General features: G+C 40.1%; 2 protein-coding genes across 2 annotated transcripts; one reads left to right on the top strand and one right to left on the bottom strand.

Moving 5' to 3' along the window:
• The first annotated feature begins 354 nt into the window (after positions 1-354).
• On the top strand, positions 355-19,139 carry LOC145437656 (solute carrier family 13 member 2-like). The gene is made up of 12 exons (XM_080314942.1): positions 355-564; positions 1,294-1,559; positions 1,620-1,752; positions 2,713-2,916; positions 4,709-4,854; positions 5,826-5,948; positions 7,007-7,096; positions 10,303-10,508; positions 14,552-14,664; positions 14,730-14,891; positions 16,945-17,082; positions 18,868-19,139. The coding sequence occupies exons 1-12, from the start codon at positions 466-468 to the stop codon at positions 18,997-18,999; spliced, it is 1,812 nt and encodes a 603-aa protein (XP_080171068.1). The 5' UTR covers positions 355-465; the 3' UTR covers positions 19,000-19,139.
• Positions 19,140-20,139: 1,000 nt separating this feature from the next.
• On the bottom strand, positions 20,140-21,730 carry LOC145437657 (uncharacterized). The gene has a single exon (XM_080314943.1). It carries the CDS (start codon positions 21,426-21,428, stop codon positions 20,322-20,324), a length of 1,107 nt encoding a protein of 368 aa, XP_080171069.1. The 5' UTR covers positions 21,429-21,730; the 3' UTR covers positions 20,140-20,321.
• Between the last annotated feature and the right edge of the window lie 5,048 nt (positions 21,731-26,778).

The following is a 26,778-nucleotide window of genomic DNA, read 5'->3' on the forward strand; positions in this document are numbered from 1 at the left end:
TAAGAAGCACTGCTCTATATGGTCTGGATGTGTTGCGGGTGCTAAGGCATGTGGCTAAAGATCCTAGCCTAGCCTAATAGTTCATCCGGCTTTGTATGTCAATCGCTGTTTGGCGTCATTATGAGCAGACCAGAATTGCATTGACTCAATGCGATGTTTTGGTTGTGGATATCTATAGATCTATATACCCTGGTACTAATGTTTGCACTCTGTTCACCATGTAGGCCTATATCCGTGCAAATATTTCTTCTCAAATCAATCCTGACAGGATCTATAAGCTAACTTGTTTGCAAGCGTCAGGGCATCAGCTCGTTCTTTTATATTTGAACGGGTTCTAAAGCACATTGTAAAATCTGGATAAATATTTGACACTTCCCCGAAGAACGTCAGATTTGAAATCATTGGGCTGTTATTGAGTTGACGAAGTTACCGTACTCCGTGACGCGGTTTTCAACCGAAGACAAAATGGGTTTCTGGAGAATTTTGTGGAATTTTCGGGCCACTCTCATTCTTGTTCTTCTACCCCTCGTGTCGCTTCCGCTTCCCCTTATTTACAGAAATTCGGTACGTTGATTTTATTGATTATTCAGGTCTTTGTGTTAGTCAAATGTGTAACATGCGTATGCATGTGTCGTACTGCATATTCTTGCTAACATAGGGCCGTGAAGCTCTACAAAGTGATCTCATAGACAGTGAAAAGCAAGATACAAGCGAACGTATCTACGCCGTAGGCGAATGTCCATTGAAATTATACGGTAGCGGCAAACGTAGATTTGTTCCAAGTCTTTGTACGCAACAGGTCAAGTCTCTTTTTATGTGCATGTGCATTGTGCAATTGTATATGTGCAATGTACGTATATTCTAGAATAGCAGTAAGCATTTTTTGTGTTCTCGTGTATTCTCAAAGATATGTAAGCGTATTTTTCTAGGTATATAGTCCTACATCAGGGATACCTAGATTCTACTTCTAAATATCCCTCGTATAGACCTATCTTTAGGAAGGAGCGGTTTCCGTCACGTGTGTAATACCTACGAGATGAAAGATAGATCCAGTAACTATGTTCCTTCTCTAATTTTACACAACAGAAAAGCTACATCTGAAATTCTACCCAGGTTTACGCGAAAAGTGGACAACATTGTCCATTTCTGGTTCAATGGCTTCATCTACTCATCATTAGGGCATCTTGAACCGGGAATATGCAATGCAAATGATAATGTTTAATGTCTATATTTTATAACTCATAGGAAGGAAGTGGTATTTTTACTCTTCGTAAGTCATTGATTTCCTTGCAGGAAGCAGCATGCGGATTCTGTATCATAGTGATGGCTGGATATTGGATATCCGAGTGTCTTCCTTTGGCGGTGACCTCGTTTCTACCCCTGATACTTTTCCCGCTGATGGGAGTCATGAAAGCGGATGACGTGAGCGTGGTCTACTTCAAGGACACAAATTGGCTGTTCATCGGCGGCCTGATCATTGCTGTCGGAGTGGAATACACCAAGCTCCATAGGAGGATAGCGCTTTCTGTGTTACTATTAGTGGGAACGAGTCCGCAAAGGTGAAATCTGTTATGCATTGAAGTATAATAAATTTACACTCAAGCGTCATTGGTATGCAGCCTCATGATCGGTTTTATGCTGCCAACTTATTTCTTGTCGATGTGGATTTCGAATACGGCGACTACGGCTATGATGATTCCAATTGTCAACGCGGTGTTATTAGAGCTACGAAAAGACGAAAAAGATATGCAGGTATTGGCACTTAGTTAGCTTGGTAAACTGCGATATATGACTATAACATATGTGCAAATCAAATATAAATTATGTTACAAGTAAACCTACACCCTAACTCTAAACCAAAGTAACTTTACCTTACCCGTAGCCCAGAGACAAGCTAAGATGCCTGTTAACCGCAACCATATAGCGGCGAACCTTTGAATCTGCCCCTAACCCAAATCCCTACATAAACTAGCCCAGTGGTTCCCACAGTGGGTGTCAGTGCCATATGGTGGAACTGGGTGTGTTATATGCACTACATAAATAAGTGTGCGGAATCCATTAATTAATATCTATACTTGTGCACTAAAAAGGGATATATGAATTGAATATGTGGTCAGGTCGTTCGCGAGTTGTAGGCCTACCAGGCGTATTCAATATGAAACTGTCAGTAACACTCTCTGCATACATGCAGTTATGCAACATAGAGTTGTAGATTTATATATTGGCTTGTACGATTTTATTCGTGGATAATGCCTGCCCTGAGATTTCTACAAAGTTGTCACTTTGAAATAACGTGTAGCCTGTAGCGTTCTGCCTATGCATTATATGAACCTACAAGGTCATAAGTGACAACTTCGTTTGTGTGAGCAAGAAGAAAAACAACGTTTTGTTGATGTTAGGATGGTAGGGGGCGTTTGGTATACCTGCGTCATTGGCTAAGGGGACATTGTGTAAAGAAATTCGATAAACACTGAGCTAACCAAAGCCTCAACCTGAGTTAGTAGACTTTACCTAGTCCTAAGCTACCTTTGCGCTAACCAAGCCCTGATGCATTACCGACATTCTGAGGCGCGTCAGTAACCCCACAATTCTATATCTAATTCAATACTAACCTAATATTGAACATTGTTCGAGAGACAATCTTCATTTCAAACACAAACACACACACACAATCAAACACATATTTCTACTTCCCTGTATTTTTGTTTAAAGCAACTGGGTGGAGACGAGCAAGATCAGGAGCTACATTCCCAGTTTGATGGGTCCGAGAAGGAAGTTGAATTAGAAGTCATCGAAGTCACGATATTCACGAATCAAGATGCGGTGGAGAAAGCAGACTTGGATGAAATGGCGTATGAAAAAGTCGAAAACGATGACGCGATCCAGGAAAAAACTGATCCGGAACAGAAGACAGAGGTAGGCCTGTATAGCCTGTTGGTGTTGCAGACTTGCAGTGTTTGCGTGAGAATAGAATACTACATCTCATGGTGGGCACTTATTTTCCCGCCGGGCTAAATGCGAAGAAGAAAATACGATGGCGGGCCGCGACGAATATTGAGATTATGTTCTGCGGCGTGCAGTTTACTTCTAAATTGAAAGCAGTGAATTGCATTGTTAACACATGCTGCTTAGTGGATGCGTTAATATTAGGCTGCGTCCCTAGCTCTGTGTGACTTGGTATAATAGTATTATTGTACGCATCAGCCAAGTGTATGTATATCACTGCATGATTTTTCTTATATTGCCGACTCACATTATATTCCTTAAACACGGACACCCGCTCGGTGCTCACCCTAAGCCGAAAAGACCGGTTCACGACTGACTTCAGTAAGGAAATATTTAATGCTCCAAATCTTCTTGAGATGTCGGCCCTCACCCGCGTCTTTCATTGCTTGACATAACATCGCTTATCAGTGAGGATGGCCGCTAATCACGTGTACTGATTGCATTCTTTTGCGAATTCGGATTTGGAAAGTATGACGTATCAGTTTAAAGCACAGATGTCACAAGAAACAAGATTTGAACTTCAATATGAAAACAGTGACTTGCAATAATTATTACGGCAAAACTTGTTATATTGGGAATATTTTGAAGTTGGATGACACACACGGCGTACATATACGTTACGTCATCACGGTACATAACTAAACTAGACTTCAAAGTAAACGTTTTTCCGAATCAGTTTATACAATAGCTTTTGTCCACACATTAACATTCTTAAATCTATTTTTTAGTCTAAAGTCCAAGGAACTTTTCGCGGGCCGCTCAGAATCCGGTCGCGGGGCGCATTTGTCCATCAGGGGTTTTCGAAGTACAGTCAATAGTCATCCTTACTCTCAAGTAGTATACTTACGCCGCAAAATTGTACTGAATTACGAGAAGAAGTGGAGTACAGACAATGTAACGGTCTGTAAAGTAATCAAGTGGTTACAAAATGGAGATTTGAATAAGAGGTCACATACTTTTGGCAGTCGTAGATCGCCCTTCTAGAAATTGCAAGATGTGTCTTCGCGATTGGAACAAAATAACTAATATCTTTATACAAATAGGTAGAATCATCGAATATATATTCATCAGTTATCGTCGTACAGGGACTATTAGCGATGTGAACTTATCGCCAAATTATACTGTCTTCCTTTCAAAGTTCAAACTGTAAATGTAAGCAGTTTTGTCTGAACAGGTATCAAGTATAACTGAAAGTATTGCTATCAGTATTAGTTTATTAACAATTTCATCATTTCAAAACACCACAAGACAACGGAAAATAGGAAGGTGTCGAAACGACTTGAAGTCTTTGAAATCATACACTCGCCTTGGCATAGGCGGCGTAACTAAGATGCATGCACTGCACACTGGATGAAAAGAAATAAGGGGCTAACGGGCGTAAGAGGACTATAGTGATGAAATGAATGAGCATGTGTCGATGAGCGAGGTTGATATGTCAGATCGAGGCACGATAATCTTGAGGGCTGATTATATATAGTCAGTATACTGTAGATTGTAGAAGTACTTCGGCACTGGCCACCTCTGCTGACCATTGAACACGGGCGCGCGTGAAATTTCTAGGTAAAACATACCAATGACAAAAATGATCTCATTAATTTACGTTTCTTCTCCAACGTATATCCCCAAAAACATAGGATTTCGTGTACGCTCGAATGAAGGTGAACCGTGACGAACTTCTCTGATTTATCGAACCTGCGTTCAGGACAGCAACGGAAGAGAGGTCTTGACGGAACCAACGTTGGTCGAAAAAGGCCTCACCATTTGCGTTCCGTATGCCGCCAGCATCGGAGGAATCACCACTTTGACCGGGACAGGACCCAACCTCGTCCTCGGCGGCCAATACCCGATGTTCGTAAAAATTTGTTCAGCGCCAAGAGTCGACACCGTTACTTCCTCGTTTCGAATCCAGTAACGTTGCTAGAGCTAGAATCAAGTTAGAGTATCATCATGATTTGATTGGAATGGGTATTATTCAGAGGCATTGGTGTGTGTATGTGTAGTGTGTCTATATGTGCAATGGCAATATTCCCGTTAACTTGTCTATGACCTCATCAGCAACGTCATACCGTTACGTTTCTGATCACCTGAGCAGAATTGACATTCTTGGACTACTGGCTGAAGCTATGGTCTGCAAATAGGTATAAAAATCTAATTAAGGTCAGAGATAATAGAAAGCGCTGCCAGTTAAATAGAAGTAGAAGAAACCCCGTAAATTTCTAATCAATTACAACTATTTCCAAGACTTCATAACTACTTCAATTAGAAAATAGAAATTTTAGGCCAGAGAAATGCCCGAGAAAGTAGTTTTACAAGGTTGAATTAGTAGAGTATAGTTGTAGACTTTCAAACGTAGACGGGTAGATTCGCAAATGAAAAATAGTCACAATGCAAATAGGTGCGAACTTCGGAACGTATTCGGTTACCGTGAAACATGGCCATTTTATCAAGATCTCACGGCAAAGTCACTGGTAAAGGTCATGCAAACTCAACCCAAAAGTACGTTCTGCTTTTTAAAATCTAAATAGTAAAATGTAATAGGTTTGTCAAAACTACATACATGAAAACAGAACCTAACTCGGAATTATATCGCTGTTGTAAATCCTACTTACTACGTGTACACCTTTCTGCGTCACTATATACGTGTATGGGTCATTTGGATTAAAATGTTGTGTTTGATAATATTCGTGATGTAAGTCCGAGGTAGGTTCTGGTTTGGTGTAACACGGGTGTAGATTCACATCCATATATCACGGGTAGCACAAGGGTGTGAATACATAGTTTTTTTCGGCAAGAGTGTACCAACAGTTGTAATTTTACAGACTGTTCCCGGACGCCGAACCACCAATTAACTTCGGAAACTGGATCGCTTATCATTTACCTATTTCCTTACTCATGCTCGGATTGGCATACCTGTGGCTAATGTGGCTCTTTCTTGGAATACAGTATGTCGTAGGACCTTACCATTTACTTTTCGTAATTCTGATCTGTACAGATCTCTATAGGGTTGCATTTAAAACAAAGGTCTTTTTTTTTAAAAAAGAGCAAGATTGTCTTTTTAAAGTTGTATAATTATGCCATAATTGTGTAAATACTTTTCAAAATCATCTTGTATGAGCCTATGGACGACGATTACCACCCGATATAGCCGACGTATACGATATGGGATGGTTGGAGTCCTCGCCACGTGATCCGCGTGTCTTATGAAAGCCTAGAAGTGGGCTGTGCTACAAGTCGGTAAACACGGAATAAAAAATAAAGAGTATCGGTCTGGTGTAAAATGACTAATGTAATCGAAGCACCATGAATATCAAACAACCAAAAATCATTGGTACGAAATGAATGTTCTGATGATGATGACCGCCGACCGTAAAATGCTACAATACGATTTAGTCCTGGTTAAAGATATTTTTGGTCCGTATATGACAGGGATTGGAAGCCTATTTCGTCAAAGGAGCTATATTTACCTTATATTTAAAAAAAATAATATCAATCCACTATGACGTTATAATTGAATATACATGACGTCCGGGCTTAGAAAAAACATGTTTTAAACAAGGGCCTTGTTTTTGATCATGTTTGTTTTAAATTGATTTTTGTTTTAAATACAACCCCAACTATATGCTTCCGTTTCATCGGTCTGTCGTAATTTGTTCGTATATATTCATTGATTAATTTCCGAAATATACATTTAAATAATATATTCATAACAAAATAAACCCGTATATTATCGGCTGACGCTCGTTAGGAATAATGGTCAGCAACTAGTAGAGAATTGAAAAGAACATTGTTTATCAGCAATTGTGACGTCACCGGCACCAAAATTCGAATATTCGAAGCGAACAGATGCTTAAGCTCAATGTACTATATTTAGAGTGTCGGCCGATAATATTCGAGTTTGTTTCAATATGAATAATACTATTCAATTGTACATCGAAGTCTCTTCAAATTTCTATAATAGAGTCTATTTTGACCGTTGCAATGCGGAATCGAATTCTTACAGGTGCAATTGTGGACGTGACAAGAAAACGGCGCGGGGTGAACGAATCCGTGCCATTTTACAGAAAGAATACAACAAATTGGGAAAAATAAGGTACCTCTTACTTGCTATTCAACTGCCAACGATTATGACTGAGCACGATGAATCGAGCACTAGAATCCGAATCGAAGATCAATTGTAGTAGTTCGAGTGGTAGGCGAATATATAGTTTCGAGTTCTATTCTACTCTCGAGCTTCTTTCCACTAAAGGCAGTGGTTCTCAGCCGGTGTGACGCGGTACACTAGAGTGTCATTTACGTGTCGCAAGGGTGCCGCGAGAGATTTCTACGAAATTTTGAAATTATACGCAAAATAATTCTAGTCTATAGCAAACGATCAATAATCTAAATCAGACTTGATGTGAATGAAGTTTTTAGATTTGACAATCAAAATTACTGCCATGCATACAATCAATAGCCCCATTAATTCGCTTTACCTATAGATAACTAACCTGCGGATGTTAGTTATCTATACTTTACCCGATATATCGGATGCTTTGAAGACTGAATTATGTTTTACACAATACGTTGATTAATCGCAGAGAAGAGTAGACATGGCGGCGCCTCTGTGACAATGCAACTTTTAAATCCTCATTGTCTTCCTAATCACAATCGAGAAAAGATCTCCTTTGGGAGTGATGTTCACGTTAACAAAACGCATTACAAACATAGCCAATTAGCCATCCACATTGTGACTGTTATGTTGTAGGCTTGTAACGCAACGTTATGTTACCGGCGACGAATTGGAGAATTGAACTGTCGAGGTCTGGCTCTCCTCACACGTGCTACACCGACACGATCTGCGTGGAAATGCGTTTGGCAATCAAGCACATATTGCACAATGCACATGCACATGAACCTGTCTCTGTATTCGTTAGTGGCGATCGTACCTAGCCTCTACGATGCTATGGTCATTGGTCAGTTGCAAATCACATGAAAGTCTAAGCGCAGTCCAAAGTTTCTGTGACGTCGTAAATCGTTAATAAATCAATTTAACCCTCCTTTACTTTCGTCTCAATGCGCCCCGCTTGTTGCAATCAGGTAAGAACGATATTCTGACCCGATGAATACGACGACCTTTGTCAGGGCTTAGTAAGCTACATGAGAGACGCTTTACTTACGAAAGTTTATTTTGATGAATGATGAAGTTTATTTTGAAAGAAAGGAAGTCAAGCGGCGATGATCATTGCAATAAAGAAAAAAAGAGATTTTGGAAGAGGCTGTACATTAGAAAAGCAAGCTAGAGGGCACGCTCATATTGCGACAGTTATCTCAATATGGACATCACTTGATGTGATGGTGAATGTACCAGATTGCTTTTTCTGTCATGCAAAATTGTTATACGAAGCTATGATGTCAAGTAAATTAAAAGCTAACTTTTCAAAAAGCGTAGACACTTGTCTGACAAGCCGCCAAGCTATTTTGAAACCACAATTTGCTAGTGTGCCGCGAACAATTTTTCATTTTGAAAGGGTGCTGCGAGTCCAAAAAAGGTTGAGAACCACTCAGGGCCGTAACAGCACTTCGTTAGGCCACCCCCAAAACTTTGGTCTTGGGCCCCCCCATAGGGTTATAGACCGAACTTCTGGGGGGCTTCGTCCCCCAGACCCCCCTCCGGCGATACACTTTTGCCGCTATTCATCGTATTTATTGGGGGTTGGTTTAGTGAATCACTTTTTGTGGCCTAAGCGCGCGAAGCGCGGAAAATTTCTAGAATTCATGATTTCATCGGTTAGTATGGTCGGGAATTGCATATATTGTTATCAATTTTTATCTTCTCTCCGCTCACGTAATCAGATTTGCCGGTAGAGCGGAGTGACGTGTGTTTGAAAAGGTAGGACCACTCAATAATAATTATACATATCTTCAGGCGTATACCCGTCGGCAGGAACGAAACAGCACCTGTCAGGCCCCAAAACACGTGGGTCTTGGGCTCCCATAGGGTAATAAAACGACCCACCCCCCCCCCCCATCACGTTGTTCGCGTTTGTCACGAAATTAGCTGTACTAGATTGTGAGCCAGCGCGAAGCGCGAAAATTTTCGATAATTTATGATAAAATCGGTCAATCAGATCGGCGATTGCATATATAGCCTATTATGCTATCAATTTATTGTCCTCTCTACTCACGTAATTAGATTTACCGGTAGAGCTGAGTGAAGTGTCTTGAAAACGGGAGGGCCCGTAAATAATGATTAAACATCTTCGGGTGGGCGGACCCGTTGATATGACTTTGTTACATGATGTTATTTCGTGACTTCCAGTCTGCTATGTCAAAAAATATAGAATCGTCCAAACGTAGGCTTGTAAACTAAGAGACGCACACGATTTCAAATTGGTATTTCTTCACTGGCATAAAATTTTTCCCAGCGGGATTGTATTTGTCTTGTGAGGTTCAGATTGCAAAGACAGGAACACTCGGCGCCAGTCATTTAGGCGCCTATGGAAAATTAAACCTATATGTATTTTATATATATAACGAAGTCTTCGGTCTGCATAAGGGCATAGACCTTTTCGGCCAAGCTTTTCTCGCTGCCGATCGTTCTGGCACACTTCTTGGAGTCGCATGTTATATGGCCTGAAACTTGATTGTATGTCTTGGTGGGTCGTGGCGCGGTAATGACCCAATACCCAATAATATAGATAAATAGCTACTTGAATTCGCGCGCAGCGCGAAAAAATTTTGAAAAAACTGCATAAATGTTCAAAAAATACTCTATGATTTATGCTAATTCACGAAATAATTTTGGGCCCCCTTCGAGCTCGCCCCCCCCCAATTAAGGGGTTTGGGGTGCGGCAGTTACGGTGCTGGAACCACTGCACTAAGGGTTAATCAAGAAGAATTATTGTGGCGCTACTTTCCCCATCTTGGAAGCCTTGAAATCCGGATTGGTCGTATCACAACATACGAAACATTTAGTGCAAAGGTACTCACTTTAATGGAAAGAAGTTGTAGTCAATTTGCAACATTGCCACAAGGTACAGTGAAATAGGCCGAAAATGCCAAATTATCTTCAATTCTTCAATGTGATGCCAAACTGAAATTGAATTCATTTGCGTCGCATAAAAGGTATTTATTAGAACTTTCAACCGCACTCGAAACTCGTATGATATCAAAATGAGTAATACTGTAATACTGAATTCGACTCAAGCATAATAGACCCAGAATCGAGTCACTCAGGTTTACTCGAATTTGCACAGCCCTATAACAGTGACACTAACTATCGATTTTCTAAAATCTAATTAGCTGCTGTTATTTAAGGTGGAACGAAATCACGGTTGTTGTTGTTCTGACAACAACCGTGTTGCTGTGGTTCTTCAGGGAACCCGGTTACATGCCAGGATGGGGCGAGCTCTTTGGAGAGGGCTACGTCAGTGACGGGACAGTTGCCATGACTATGGCTACTCTGCTATTCATTCTGCCGTCTAGGAGACCAACTTTCCTGGGAAAACGACCAAGCGACCCAAGTATTTATAAACGTTTCGTGATCCACGCGATATAAGCTATGATGAAACCTTCGACATCGCCCATGATAACCCTCAGTTTTTTTTAGAATTTGAATCGTTAGTTACGAAGATATATCTTACGATTTTGATAGCAGGCATATCCGAGTAACTCCGAAAAGTCTGCTAGTATAAGTAAGATCTCGATTTGAGTCCCTCCGCCAATTCCGTAATAAGAATTGAAGTAATAGCTTCGTGAAACAGAATGAAATGACAAGAAGTATCATCCAACCCACTGCATACTATACAATTATGCAGTCCTATTTTGCGGGCATTCATAAATGCGGTTGTGATATCCTACACCAGAAATGGTATACTCAACTGGCGTCGCGGGCCGGTTCAAGACGCTCGCAGGCCGCACCAGTCAAATGATTACAAACTATTACGTTAAATGCCTTTGTTTTTCATTTGAATACTTTACACGAGGACGCGGTAGTGTATGATTTCATATTACCGATCACAGGGTTCTGTTCTAGCTGCACCTTCATCCTCAAAGAATGATATTGGCAACAGACATGGGGTAATCGCGATTAGTAATCGTAATCGATTACGACGATTACAGCATTTTCAAGTAATCGTAATCGCAATCGATTATATTCGAAAAAATTCCGAAGTAATCGTAATCGTAATCGACTACTTCGCATATTTAATCGATTTCTTTGTGAAAGAACGATTACTTTTTATTTGTACGACGACTGTGACATAAACTGAACATTCGGTAACAAGCAAGAGATATTATACCAAGTATTGAGTCACAAACGTCAGATTTTCAAATGTCATTGCTCATTATTACGTCAGAAGTAGCCTATTAGCTTTGCTCGTCTTTGCGTAGGAAGTATCCACATTCCAGTGTTGGGATGACTCGAGTCATGACTTGACTCGAGTCAGACTCGAGTCAACTTTTTCGTATGACTTGACTTGACTCGAGTCACTTTGGAAAAATGACTTGACTTGACTTGACTCGGAGCTTCAAAAATGTGCATTGACTCGTGACTCGGAGTCAAATTTACGAGTCAATTTCAAGTCATCAAGTAAAGCTGTCGAATAAATCACTGTATCTTGTGTATCTCTGATTGTTCGAGATACGCCGGTGTCACTTGTGAGAGCAACCAGTCGTTCACTGATTCTCGTTACACTGATCCTCCATTGTTACGTCACAAATAAATTGACCGCAAACTAGACGATCACAGGTTACGTTGTGGAAGTAGTAGTAGAAGATTAATCTGAACAGCAATGCGTTTCTTTTTCGAAGACGGCTCAATGCTTACGTTGCGCAGTGCTCACATTTACCAAACCTCTTGTATGATTTAAATCGAACAAATATAGTTTGTGCGTTTATATTCTCAGGGATGTGTAGACGGGTATAGTGTAGGCTATTGTATCATCTCGAAGCTTCGCATTAGGTCCTATATTTTGGCTGATGATACCTGACTGTATCATGTAGCTGTACAATTACTCCCATTTTATTAGCAGTTCTACGTGTGCGTGAGGGATGCAGCGTCTTTTCGCATGTATATTTAACTAGATATTCGTTATTTCATTCAAGATAAATGATCAAGTAATCAGTCTTTCACACAGCTAGCAAAATGTAATGACTTTGAATCATCACTCGTACTTCAAAAATTCAATTTGACTTGAATTGTGACTTGACTCGTGACTTGACTTGACTTGACTCGACTTGACTCGAGTCACCTCCAAAAAACGAGTGACTTGACTTGACTCGAGTCACCTTTGAAAATCGATTGACTTGACTTGACTCGAGTCAAAATCTGCAATGACTCGAGATGACTCGTGACTCGAAGGTAGTGACTTGATCCCAACACTGCCACATTCCACACTTATAGTAAATAGATATTCGATGTACATAAGTGTGATTGTAAAACACCCCCCATTCAGTATATCTTGTTATCAATACATTTCAGACGCCCCTATCTCGCTGCAGGATAATTAACCCCCTCTCTGCCTAGTTTAAAATAGCAACTTTTGTATTGATGTTTGGTTATGCTTAGTTAAACGCAATTTGACCGTTGCTGCTTGGCGACCAGTAGGCCTATGTGCTGGTACGAACGTACACCAGACAAATGTTTGAAATTTTGTACTCGTCAAATAAAATATTACGGTTTCCACAACGAAGCATTAGAAATCAACAGCTGCTGATATATATTATAACCGCGCCGTTTTGCCGTTTCTCGTAATGGCAGCTTGCATTACATTATCTGTATTAAGTTGAAGGTAGAACTTTATTTTCACCTTCTCTTATTCTCATATTATTCTACTCAAAACTGGCGCCAATTGCTATTTCATAATTCTTTACTGAAGATTTGGACCTGCCGCCATAGCCATCGGCTTATATACCATGGTAGCGTGGGTTGTAGAGAATCAGGATCAAAACACCAAAATCGTTCTCCACTCCAAACGTTGGTCGTGGGCTCCCAAAGGGTAGTCAATTTTCAACTTGAAGATTTAATTTCGTCAATAACATTGGTAATTGCATTATATTGCATTTTTAATCCTATCCCAGCCCCCGATGGTCAGACTTACCTGACGAGCAGGGGGCGCGTAATCCATAATTATAACATCTGGTATCTTGCAATAATTGCTGTAGTACATGTTGTTAATTCGTGACCTCCGGTCTGTTATATAGTCAAAAGATATTTTAGTGGCCCAAACTTAGCAGACTAGAAGAAAAACTTACGTGAGACGCACACACAAATTGTCATGTCTAATGCTCTGCGGGTGCCGGCGTGGCATTTGTATCGTGGGCGCAGATTGGAAGGACCGGACTGTTAGTCACTCCCACCAAGCGCGGCTATTGACAATGGACACATACCCCAAGTTTCGGCCAACGTCTTTCTTTGATAGCACACTTCGTAGAGTCGCATGTTGGCCGAAACTGCATATGTCTTTTGGTGTGTCGGGGCGCGGTATTGACTTACACCAAAATGCCTATTACTATGAATTTTTCATCCTTTATTTCTTGAGGGAAGACGTATGCATTTCGAAATCAAGCTATCTAGAGACATTTAAATGGCAAAGCTCAAATAGAATTTTCAAGTTAATGAAATCTGTCGAGAATACTCTATAATTTAAATTGGTTCACGAAATACTTTTGAGTCCCCTCCGAGCACGCTCCCCACCCTATCGGGGAATTCGGGGTGCAGCAGTTATGGACCTGGCAAGAATGCAAATCATTGGGTGCGATAAATCGTCCTCTATAAAATGGGCAATATGTACATTATGACGTAACAATCAAATGTCGCATCTGTTTTAAAGAAAGATGTTATATCATTAGCCCTTTTCAGCGCAATCCATGTATTGTCTTCCAATATAACTACTAAGATGCAAAATAAATGTAATCGTGAGTAATCGTGATTACTTTTCCAATGTAATCGTAATCGTAATCGACTACTTCCTGATTTTGCTGTAATCGTAATCGTAATCGTAATCGCGTGATTCCGAAGTAATCGTAATCGCAATCGATTACATTCATTAAGTAATCACCCCATGTCTGATTGGCAATAATAAGTTGATTTGGCTTTAGAATACAGTTAAGAACCAATACAACAGTGACTCTATCGATGATGTAAGTTGGCATATTTCTATGATTCCTTTGTTTTAGTCATATACTGGCGTCAATTCCAGGGTGAGGCATACATAACACATTCAACAGTTAACGCGGGCGTTGTAATTAGCTTCAAATTATTATATCGCGATTCGCGTTTATCTCGATCACATATATTTGAATTATGCATCTGTGCAAGTATTATATGCTTCGTGTAACCTGCATAAAATAGTTCTCGCTTCTGTCAATAACTAGTTATGGGTGCATTTTCCCATAAAACTGAACTCAATAAGAACTTGACACATGCCGTGGTGTAAGTCTGAGATAGGTTCTGGTTTCACCACGGATGTATATTCAGACCCGCATATCACGGGTGCTAAAAGGGTGTGAATACACTACACACTTTATTCGTTATGAGTGTACGCATGTTTCTTTCCATTTCCAGATGATATGCGACCGGTACCTGGTGTGATAGATTGGAAGACAGTGAACTCGATGATGCCGTGGAGTGTCGTGTTTTTGATCGGTGGCGGGTTCGCGTTGGCCGAAGGAGCCACGGTCGGAAGCCTCGCTTTTCTATCCGTTCGCAGTGTTAAGTTACGCCGTTCTTATTGTGCGTTCAGGTTTCGGGATTTTCGACCTGGTTGGCGAATCAGCTCGCAGCTTTGGGCGGGATACCGTCGTGGGCAGTTTGCTTGATTGTGACGATAATCACCTGCCTATTCACTGAATGCACCAGCAACGTCGCCACGGCTTCTTTATTCATTCCGATCGTTGCACAACTGGTAAGTATATGTATACTGATACTCCTAAAAGTGGATAAACGAATACTGTATATATACATAGAGGTGGTCTGTAAAGAAGTATTCTACTTCATCGGAGTACTAACGTAGGTCATCATCATCGTCATATTATCAAAATTTTCATCCAATCAAAACACGACAAGATCGCGATGTAATGAAAAGATAGGAGGGCGCCGAAATGACTTGGCAGTAGTCTTTTCATCAGATACCCACCTTGGACTAGATCGTTACCTTTTTCGACTCATCGCCCCCCTATCAAGCTCGTCATATATTTATCGCCCTAGGTATTTTCGAATCCGAGAAAGTGGACATATAAACGGGAAAGGACGGTGAGGCGTTTTCCACAGTATTAGGGGTACCATATTTTGGGAACCTGAAAAGAGGACACCTTTTCAAAATTTTCAGACTTACAATACCGGAGTTCAAACGGGTCATCTTTCCGGCTCAACTCCAGAAATACCCACCTTCTATTACATTTTCCGCTGGTTGACTCAAAAAAAGTCATCTTGCTGGCTCAACTCCCGAAAGACCCGCCGGACCGTTACTTCAGCACTGATTTCCTATATTTCAGTCCAATTTACACACACATTTGACCTAAATTTTCAAAAAAGAGGACAAATTCTCAAAAAAATAGGACATTTGGGCGTCCTCCGACGACACTTTCAAAAAAGAGGACAAATCCTCTTAAGAGGTCGTATGGTAACCCTGCTATTAAGTTGATGTTGCCTACTTACACAAATAACTCAAATTGGTCTGCTTTCAGACTATGTACTTTGCCCTCTACCCTCTACTTTGAGCAGTTTTTGACATAACTACTTACGTTTCACAAATTTGGATTTAGAATAGTAGAAAGTAGAAGTAAGATCGGTTGTCGTCACTTTTTTTGGTGGAATTGTAATAAAAAACGTATGAAAAACCTCTGTACGGTAACTAACTATATAACCGTAGATTGCACCTATATTTGTAGAGTCATTGGTCGATTTGCGGTATTGTTACGAATATACTATTTCCGATTAACCATCTAAAAGGATGGGACCCACTCCTGACTAAATCTATTTTTGTAGTTACTTAATCGGGTACTGGTCCCACCTTGCTGCTTCCACCTGTGAAGAAATTATATCTTATAAAAGTGTACTTTAATTGATGGAATAAATAATAATAATCTATGGCGGTATTGATAATTATAGTTGTGTGGAAACACTGACTATTCGACAACCTCTTAATACTGGGGTGGCCAACCTTTTCGGCCAAATTGCCACACGCAATTGACGAACCATCGCGACGGCCACTAGCCGCTCGAGGCGCGAATTTGTTTTAACGTTTTTAGGTCAATAATATTGTTACTTGAGTATATTGCGGGTCTGCTGTATATCGCTGGGCTCAGTTTGCAAGATCTAGACTATTCGGTGCCTTGACGTATCAATATCGAAAGCTCAATCATTTTGTGCCTAGCTTTCATCGTCGACTGTCTTTCTGCGAGCGCAAACGCAAGGTCGCATGTTGGACGACCCTTTCTCTCGTAATTGCGAATATAGTTGAACTTAATCTGGTAAATTAGGCGTTCCTTCATTTTCAGGAGGGGCTAACAATATTGAAAGCAAGAAATTTAGTGACAACATATTGCGGGAAGCATGAAGAATATTTTTACTTTGGATAAATCTACTGCAGAATATTCTGCTTTATTGTAATGTACGAAGATCTACCATAAATGAGACTAGCCCATGGATCTATACCGATGTGTTGGAATTTATATTTTTTCGTCACATCCCGAGTGTTGTGGACAGACTAATCAAGTATTTGGTTGGCATTGCAAGCTAACAATCTGGGCAATCCATTTTTGATAATATTACCAATTTCGAAAATTACCTCACGGGCCACTCAAAGCCGTCTCGCGGGCCACTCAAAACCTTCTCGCGGGCCTCGGCTTGGCCGCCCCTGTCTCAATATATCGCACCGTATTGCAGGAGTAAGCTCGTAAGCTTCTGCTTCACATGCTGCTAGTTGGCAGTGTTGTACTAATTTTGTTTCATTCAAGGCACAAGTTCTCGAAGTTCATCCGCTCTACTTTCTACTTCCTACCGTGGTAGCGACGTCACTCGCCTTCATGTTACCGGTTGCGACTCCACCGAATGCGATCGCTTTTTCATACGGATACCTGAAAGTAGTGGACCTGGTACGTATATTTCTTTGTTGGGTATACCTTTACACAACCATCTGGAAGTATGAGTCCGATATATTATTATCGGTTCACCGGTAATATCGAGTCGATATCACACTTTGAATGAATTATCGTTATCGGCCATGGGAGGTAAAAATATCTTAAACTTTCATGATCTCGCTACATAGCAAGTGTTCTAAACACTTCGATGCCATTTAAGTTTTTCTTGTTCAAAAGTTGTGTAATTATGTCATAACTGTGTAGGCCTACTGAATACTTCTAAAAAAACATGTAGTTAGCTTTCTGACGACTGTCACTAGATAAATTCGGCGTATACGACATAGAATGTCTGGAACCCCCAATATCGTGGTCGATTCAACAATTATAACACTTGTGCTAATATATCGTTGGAACGGAAAGGATGTTGCGATTATGATGACTTTAAAAACGTCGCATGACGAAGTAGTCCTGGTCAAAGATATTTTTTGGCCCGTTCATGGCAGGGTTCTGAGAGATTTTCGTCAAAGGGGCCATATTGACCCTATAAATTGAATTTTAATTCACAACGATCCATATAACATTGACAAACCACCGTGGATTCACAATTGAAGATTCGAACAGCTTCTTGGAGGTACAGAACTTCAATATACAATTGAATAGTATATTCGTATTGAAATGAACCCAAATATTTTCGGCTGACACTCGTCAGGGGTAATCGTCAGCAACTAGTAGAGAATTCAAAAGAACATCGTATATCAACAATCGTATAACAAGATATGACGTCACCAGCATGAAATGTCGAATACGTGAGCGTTCAATGTACTATTTTTATATGATACACGAACTCTTTTTATTTACACAGCCTAATAAATACACCAGTTCGTGTATCATCTAAAAATAGTACATTGAACGCTGTCGTATTCGACATTTCATGCTGGTGATGTCATATTCTGTGATACGATTGTTGATATACGATGTACGTTCCAATTCTCTACTAGTTGCTGACGATTACCCCTGACGAGTGTCAGCCGAAAATATTCGGGTTCATTTCAATATGAATATACTATTCAATTGTAGATTGAAGATTTGTGACGTAACAACTAAAAAAACATGTTGCAAACATGGGCCGTGTTTTAACCAGCAAGTTAGTTCTAAATTGATGTCTGTTTTAAATACAACCCTATAGGTAGGGCTGGGCACAATGATTCGAGTACTCGAATCTGAATCGAGCATACATTTTAATGATTCGAGTCGAGTAGTTAAATACGATTTTTTTCGAGTACTGAAATTATACGCTCCTCGCAACTGGAAGTTAATTGATCAACGAGAATTATAGTTTCGATAATAATATTCACTGTTGAAGCCTTAAAACCTTGATATCGTATCGGTATCGTATCATACGAAACATATAGTACAGAGCTACAAACGTTATTGGAAAGAGCACATTTCCGAAGTCATGATCATCCCACTACATTGTCACCAAGTGCAATGAAATCGGTATGGTCGAAAAAATACCAAAGTACCTTTAATGTGATGGATAACAGGTATTATATTCATTGTGGTCGCATAAAAGGTACATATTTGAACTTTGACATATTACATTCTGTTATGACGTCATAATGAGTGCTACTCGATTACTCGACTCGACTCGAAGCATATTACGTGATTCAGAATCGAATCACTCAGGTACTCGATTTTGCCCAGCCCTAAGGTAGAATCATAGTTGCATCTGAATTGGGCTGGCATATGTAAATGTAATGTGATGTTTGAAATATGATATTTTGAATTTTCATTTTTCAGGTAAAGTCCGGGTGGTTACTCAATATAATCGGAGTGGTGGTGTTGATGATATTCGTCAACTCTTACGCCGATGTTATATACGCTGTGAACGAATTTCCCGAGTGGGCTTCCCTCAATTATACCGGCTCGTGATGTACCGTCACAACTTTCTTCTTGCTACTCAAGCTTGTTTCTCATCTCATCCCAATCGCAGTGTATTGCTGTCTCTTGCGACTCCAATTCCATCTCACATGCTCATTCTATTGCAAAACAGGGATTTGAACATCATTGTAGTCAGAATATTGACATTGGACAGGGCATGCAACGTTTAGCTAAACTTTCATATCACTTGAACAGGCCTAAACACGGGTAGCTGTAATACAGCTACCCGTGTTTAGGCCTGTTCAAGTGATATGAAAGTTCTTCAAAAATGACTTTTTTTCTCAAATTGTAGTGGCTACTTGATAAAATTGTTAGGTTACCTAATTTAAGCCTACACACAAAATTTGGTTCAATTCCAGCCAGTAACCGCTTTGCTACAGGAGAAGAAAGTTTCTATTTATTATATAAAAATAAATATTAAAAAATTTGAAAATTTTCTGTTCACCCCATGAAAATGTTAGGCTGTCTATAGAAACGATGCTCACCAAATTTGGTTCAATTCCAACCAGTGGAAGCGGAGTTATTGCCGTTGAAAAATTTGGATTTGAATAAAAAAGTATTTACGGTGACCGATTCTTTGTTTATTTATTATAGTTGTGCTCACCGTAAATACTATTTTATTCAAATCCAAATTTTTCGACGGCAATAACTCCGCTTCCACTGGTTGGAATTGAACCAAATTTGGTGAGCATCGTTTCTATAGACAGCCTAACACTTTCATGGGGTGAACAGAAAATTTTCAAATTTTTTATTATGTATTTTTATATAATAAATAGAAACTTTCTTCTCCTGTAGCAAAGCGGTTACTGGCTGGAATTGAACCAAATTTTGTGTGTAGGCTTAAATTAGGTAACCTAACAATTTTATCAAGTAGCCAGTACGATTTGAGAAAAAAAGTCATTTTTGAAGAGCCCTACTGTATAGGCTATATATTGGCGACGCAATTTTCACGGGATCATTACAACATGACTGCCAGCTGTTATTTGTCGCTCATATCTACGAGATATAAATTGCATAGCAACACAATAACTAATTCCGGCATCCCCGTTTATTGGCAACTACCGAAATATACATAGTATTAGTTTATTTTCGCGGCTTTCGATATCAAAATGATACTTTTAATCTCCCTCCAGTCCATTACTACACAACACTGATGAAATAGGTTTTGGATTAATACAGAAACACGCGTACAAATCATTATTTACTTCATCGCAGTAATGATTGTTTTAATGCGACTCTGAGACCCCATCTCCACCAATATTAACATCGATAAATCACGCGAAATAAGTTCATAATCCAAATCATTTCTGTTGCTATCCATTCTGGGCTGCAGCATTCGTATTGCCAGGTATTACCCTTTGATGGGTTGTAGTGAACTGCTGGTTATTTTCACAATCGTCAATTGCATATGCTATCCTCCATGGCATCAGTCTTTCTTTCCAATTTCCAAAGGCCAAGACCATGAAATACGCGTTCAAAACACAGTTGACGTCGTACACGAGAATCGTGAAGGCGGCTGTTTCGCTTTGCAGGCGCATTGCCAGGATTGCTGATCCAACGTCGGTAGCAATACATAACAGTGCCATAGCGGTTGCTCGTTTTACTAACGAAATGATGGCGTCGTGATTATTACCATCGGAACTTCTCGGCATGCTGGATTTGTGTTTCAGCAGTGGGTAGACAAACAAAATCAATAGAGATATTTGAAAGGTACTAACGAAGCCTCCCAGTAAGATGAATCGTACGATAAGAACCAGACCCGCTGCCTTTGGTACCATACATCCTCTTGGGGATCCTCTGTACGCCCCTACGATGAAAAAGCTAACACATGTACCTGTTACACCAACTGCTATGAATAATAGCATTATCCAACTAATGAATCGAATGGGTTTCGAGCTTAAATGCTGTAATAGCGGGTGTTGAAAAAATACTCTCTGGCGCAGCCAATGGATCACGTAAATGCCGAAAACTGACACAGTGTAATTAGCCATTTTGGATTTGATGGTTACATCACAAGCAAAGTCATTATCCCTGCCTAGGGGCAGTCGTAAATCAACACCCACGCGCAGTGCGGCACAAGTTGTCGCCACGACGCTTGCCACATTTATCATAAGGCCGTATCTCTTGGAAATGGGTTCATTATTCTCGGGCGGCTTCTTTCTTGAGCTTTTATTGTTGCTTTGTGGTGCTTTGAGACAATAGATCATTTGCGTCATGCATAGATGTATGGAGCTGACTGCAGTCAGTATGTAAAATCCGTTGTAAATCCATGGAATTATAATATTATCCGTTTGAGCCGAATCTGTAGGACTACTGATTTCTTCCATTTGGATCGAGTATGTAATGATTTCATCCGTTTGAGTCCAATAAGTACCGCTTCCATCCGTCTGAGTCGAATACTGCCGCGTTGTGATATTCATGATTGGAATGATTATACCCAAGTCCCAGACTGGAGCTTATAAGATGAAATGATCGGGTTCTTCTGACACGAATAGCTAACTAATAAAAAATATAATCCAGAAGTAACTGCTCCTGGAGAGAGCTGATTTTCATAGTGTATGCAAGACTGAAATATAGCAATGCGAGTAACCCTTGGCCTTCTAGTAGCAAAATTCGCTCTAATAGAGATATAATAACACCCCGAGTAGGTTAATCAACAAAATGCATCAGTACCTCTCGGTGTAAAACGTTAGATAGCTTAATTATAATTCTTACGATCCACTTAAGCTGAAGGCATGATCGAACTCATTTGGCATAGGTGTATAATTTGGAACATATGGGTACACAACCGTAAGTTTAGAACCTTAATTACGCTCCCGAATAAAACTACCATGACGAGAACGTCTTCTATGTATGTAAGTCGGCTAATTCACTAGACCAGGGGTGTCGAACTCAACTTGGGTCGAGGGCCGTATTCAAACATTTTGATCGCTCGCGGGCCACACCAGTCAAATGATCCTAAAAAAATGTTACCTTCCAATCCATACCTTGGTTTTTCACTGGAATACGTAATAGTCCAGGGGTGGGCAAACTACGGCCCGCGGGCCGCATGCGGCCCGCAACGCCGTTCTGTGCGGCCCGCGAGAGTCTAAAGAAACTTATTAAAAATATTGATAAAATGCGTACTAAAAATCGAATTCATGCAGGGACTTGATTAAACTTTTTCTTAGTATATTTCACCATGATAATTCTAAGGAAGTGGGTCTCAACCTGGGGGACGCATGCGCCTTGGGGTCATGAAAGCATCTGAAGGGGATCGCGAAGCTGAGCTCAACTGAAAATTTTTTCGCGCTTCGCGCGATTTCCTTCCAATTCCTAATTTGTGCTCTGTATTTAGTATGAATTTCATATTTAAAAATCTCTCATCAATAGTCGTAACCTCCCATGCCACCAAACAATCCGTTAGGTTTGCTATAGCATCCTGATTGCGTTTTGTGATATGACGATAAGGGGGCGCGAAATCTACACATATAGTAGAAGCGTGTTTGAAGCTAACATGGTTATGATGCTGTCAGTATTGTGTGTCCTCGAACTGAACCCAAAGCGGAATTAGTAAATCTATGAACGGATCACTGCTCACAGATTTGAATTTCAATCCTGTTCTAAGAATCGGGACCACAGACTTTCATCTAGTTTTGACAAATTGGTAGTTGAGGTCGACCAGCCTATGAAATCTCGCCATTGTTTCTGGCGCGTGTACGATATCCTCATAGCAATGTTTGGTTTGTTTCAAATAAGCATATATATTATCTCCATGTCCTCACTATATAATCAAATACCAATATTGCGTTTTGGTTTATGATCCCAATTTTATGAAGTGCGGCCCGCGAATGGATTCAGATGTTGAATGCGGCCCGCGAGCTCAAAAGTTTGCCCACCTCTGTAATAGTCCTATATAGGCTAAGTTAAACATTATATTACAGGTCATGAATAAGGCTCATGCTAGCAATGACGTTATTCACAATAAACAACGGGATCGAGCGGTTCCCAACCTTTTTGTCTTCGCGGACCCCTTTTGGGCCGTCACGGACCCCTCGGACCCGCCAAGTTTTAGTTTAAATTGAGCTCAATTATCGTACAACTCTCATTTGTATTGTGCAAATATTGACTGTAGGCTCGTGACAAACGGAAACAAAATGAATTTTTCCTGAAAATAACATCATATTATTCATGTAAAAATTGAGTAAACTTTGATAATTTCAAAGCGAATTCTACAACTGCATTTCTTGAAATGCGGTGTCGTGTCTTGAAAATCCGCGCCTTCTGTTTGATAACGAGCGCAGAAACTCCATTTCCACAAATATAGGTCTTGGCGAATGTGATAATAACGCTTCCGACGACACATTTGGGTTTGATCGCAACAAAAATATGGCACCAAAGTTTAGAAACAGACTTTTACTGAGCATATAACGTCCAGCCTGGTCATTTCTGTCTAGAAGCTCGTCTTGAAGTTAATATACGGATGGAGTATAGCGGTTATGTATATCACAAGAGAAAATGGATATTTTTAGACATTTCGAAGTCCTTACTGATCCAACTTTCCATTTTTTCCAGAATCCTCGACCAAGCATCTCTAAACAGCAATATGTTTGCATCAGTAGCACATTGACAATTTAGCTATTAAAATGAGTTTGCACAGTAGGATATCTCATCTGAGAAGGCCATTCTGTTGATGAGAGACTTGGAGTTTTACTAGTAATGAAGCTAGGGTTACCAGCATACGTCCTCTTTAGGAGGATTTGTCCTCTTTTTCAGGTTTTTGAAAATATCCTCCGATGACGCCTAAATGTCCTCCATTTTGGCAATTCTTCCTCCTTTACAGCTTTTACGGCTAAGATAATGGAGAGATTCGAGTGAAAATTGGCACAAATGACGCTAAACAGGAAATTCGTTGTCCGATTAAAAGTTACGACTTTTTTCTTTAGTCAGCACCACTAATTTTAGGTAAAAAGTGTGTAAATCGGGAGTCGAACGAAAGTGATGACCATTTTTTAGTCAACTCAACAAATTTTTGCGACAAAAATAGCGAAATCAGCTGTTTTCAGTCTTTATCAGCTAGACTATTTTGATTTCGTAAGTGTACTCCTTTCCCGATTCCAAAATATGGTAACCCTAAATCCGGGGTGTCAAACTCAAATTGGGTCGCGGGCCGGATTTAAACGTTTTGATCGCTCGCGGGCCGGACAAGTCAAATGAATCCAATATGTTACCTCCAAATCCAAACCTTTTTTTTTCACTTGAATTATTTATGATCACACGCTATGCGAAATAATATTATTATATTATATCACGGATCATGTGGGCTCTATCCCAGCAACAAGTTTATTCGCAATCAATGGAATCATCAAAAATACGATGATCGGGCGATTGAATACAGTTATAATAATCCGCTAAAACTAGGGTTACCATATTTTGGAATCGGGTAAGAAGGACACTTCTTCAAAATTTGCAAACGTAGAATACCGGAGGAAAATCTTGAAAAATGGTAAATTTTTCCCACTTCGTGGTCGGCTGACTACATAAAAAAAGGTCAACTTTCCGACTCAGCTCCGGCCAGAGCGGTAGTTTAGTTTTGATTTACTGTAGCAGTCGAATATGCACTATATTTAACAAAAATTCTCAAAAAAGAGGACAAAACTCAAAAAGGAAGATATTTAGGCGTCCCTGGAGGACATTTTTATGAATGTCAAAAAAGAGGACTAATTCTCTTAAAAGAGGGCGTATGGTAACCCTAGCTAAAACAGAGTCTCTAACGACGATATAAGTGGAAATATGTTTATGCTTCCCTTGTTTTAATCGTGATGAGTCGTTGGCCCTGCGTATTCCTGGTGAGAAATACAACAGGGACGTTGGAATTTCGTTTTTTTTATCATCATCAATTCATCATTCGAGTTTCCGTGGAGACCGGGGCTGCGGGGGCCTTTTATAGGTCAGAGTAATGCAAGCAGCAGTGCGACCAGAGAGATTTAAGTTCTATTTTACGTGTAGATATCATATTCGCCACGTATTTTATATGCAACGGTTTCGGATTGTCGTTTCCGCCTATGTGAATAACTATTCTTTGGTATATTTTTCCAGAAAGCTCTGTACAGAGTTCGCACTATTTTGCCTTTTCACAATGTGGGCCTACTGTCAATGTAATCACCTTGTTCCCGATGGTTACTTGAGTGAGAACTCAACAACAACACACATGACACAACAATTATTTTTGTCAAAGTTATTAATACTAAAAATCTCAATTTCTATTAGAAATGCGCTGTATAATAAAGATAAATTTCAATTTACTCAGGATGACCTCGCGGGCCGCATGAAATGGTCTGGATGGCCGGATGCGGCCCGCGGGCCGTATTGTTGACACCCATGCCCTAAATGAAGCGAAAGTGCCTCCTGATTTCCCTAATTGAAAATATGTAAATTATTGGTTATTGTTAAGGATGGTGTGAACCTGACGTTCACGTTCGCGTTCTGTGTGTGAACCTCTGAAATTCAGAGGTTGGCGGTCACAACAGAACCTTGGTAGGTTATGCACTGTGAACCTTTTTCATATATTACAATTTTCACTTCATTATAACATCTTTCGTTCAAATTTATTGCATTTCAACTGCGGGCCACTCTATGCATGGCGCTGGCGGTATATAAAATCAACACTATACGAGCATGCACCTTGAAAAAAGTTTGCTCGAAATATCCAGCTTACCGTTTGTGAATATTTAGTGACTCTCTGCTGCAAGCTTGACCCGCATTCACACAACATTACGAGCGAAATGCGTAGTCAGCGAATGATGCTTATTCAACCAATCAATGAGATTGATATCTTTTTCTGATGTAAAAAATCTAGCAGGCGAACGGGGTCAATCTTGACTTAATATTTTTACTGTATCATTAAAACCAAATCCGTGCGATTGAGATGTTGGCTACTGCTGTATAACTTGTTAATGGGGTAATATCGGCAGCAAGTATAGACACCCGTTTTACCTTCTGCTCAATATCAATGTAGCAATACTAAACGCTGAATACATTGTCCGGTCTGGCCTAGACCGTTAAGGCGTAAGCTTATATTCCCTGGTAATTCATCGTCGAAATTGTTGGCTAAGCGACTGAAGATATTGATTTTATGGGATTATTATATCCTTTGATTGCCTCAGCTGATACATTTAGCGACATTTGAAACGCCAATATGTACTTCAGCATTGTGGCATTATTTGTCCCGAGTCGTCGCTAGGTATCGTGTACAGTGCAGACATGGGGTAATCGCGATTAGTAATCGTAATCGATTACGACGATTACAGCATTTTGAAGTAATCGTAATCGCAATCGATTACATTCGAAAAAATTCCAAAGTAATCGTAATCGTAATCGACTACTTCCCATATCTAATCGATTTCTTTGTGAAAGAACGATTACTTTTTATTTGTGCAAGGACTATGACATAAACTGAACACTGTGAACTGTCCTGAACAAGGAAGCGATATTATATACCAGGTTAGTTATAGCACAAACGTCTCATTTTCAAACGCCACTGCACATTATTACGTCAGAAGTATTATCTTTGCTCGTCATTGCGTAAGAAGTATCCGCACATGGTAAATAGATATTGGATGCCGGCTACATTGTACTGTGATTAAGAACATCCGACATGCTGCATATCTGGTTATCAATACCCTCGAAACGCCTCTACGTCACAACTGGATAATAATCACCACTTTGCCTAGTTTCAAATAGTAACTTGGCTATTGATGTTTGATGATGCTTAGTTAAACGCAGTTTGAC

This window comes from Botryllus schlosseri, chromosome 4 (assembly GCF_051294905.1).
Source record: "Botryllus schlosseri isolate E-star chromosome 4, Bs_hap1, whole genome shotgun sequence".
Taxonomy (NCBI): Eukaryota; Metazoa; Chordata; class Ascidiacea; order Stolidobranchia; family Styelidae; genus Botryllus; species Botryllus schlosseri.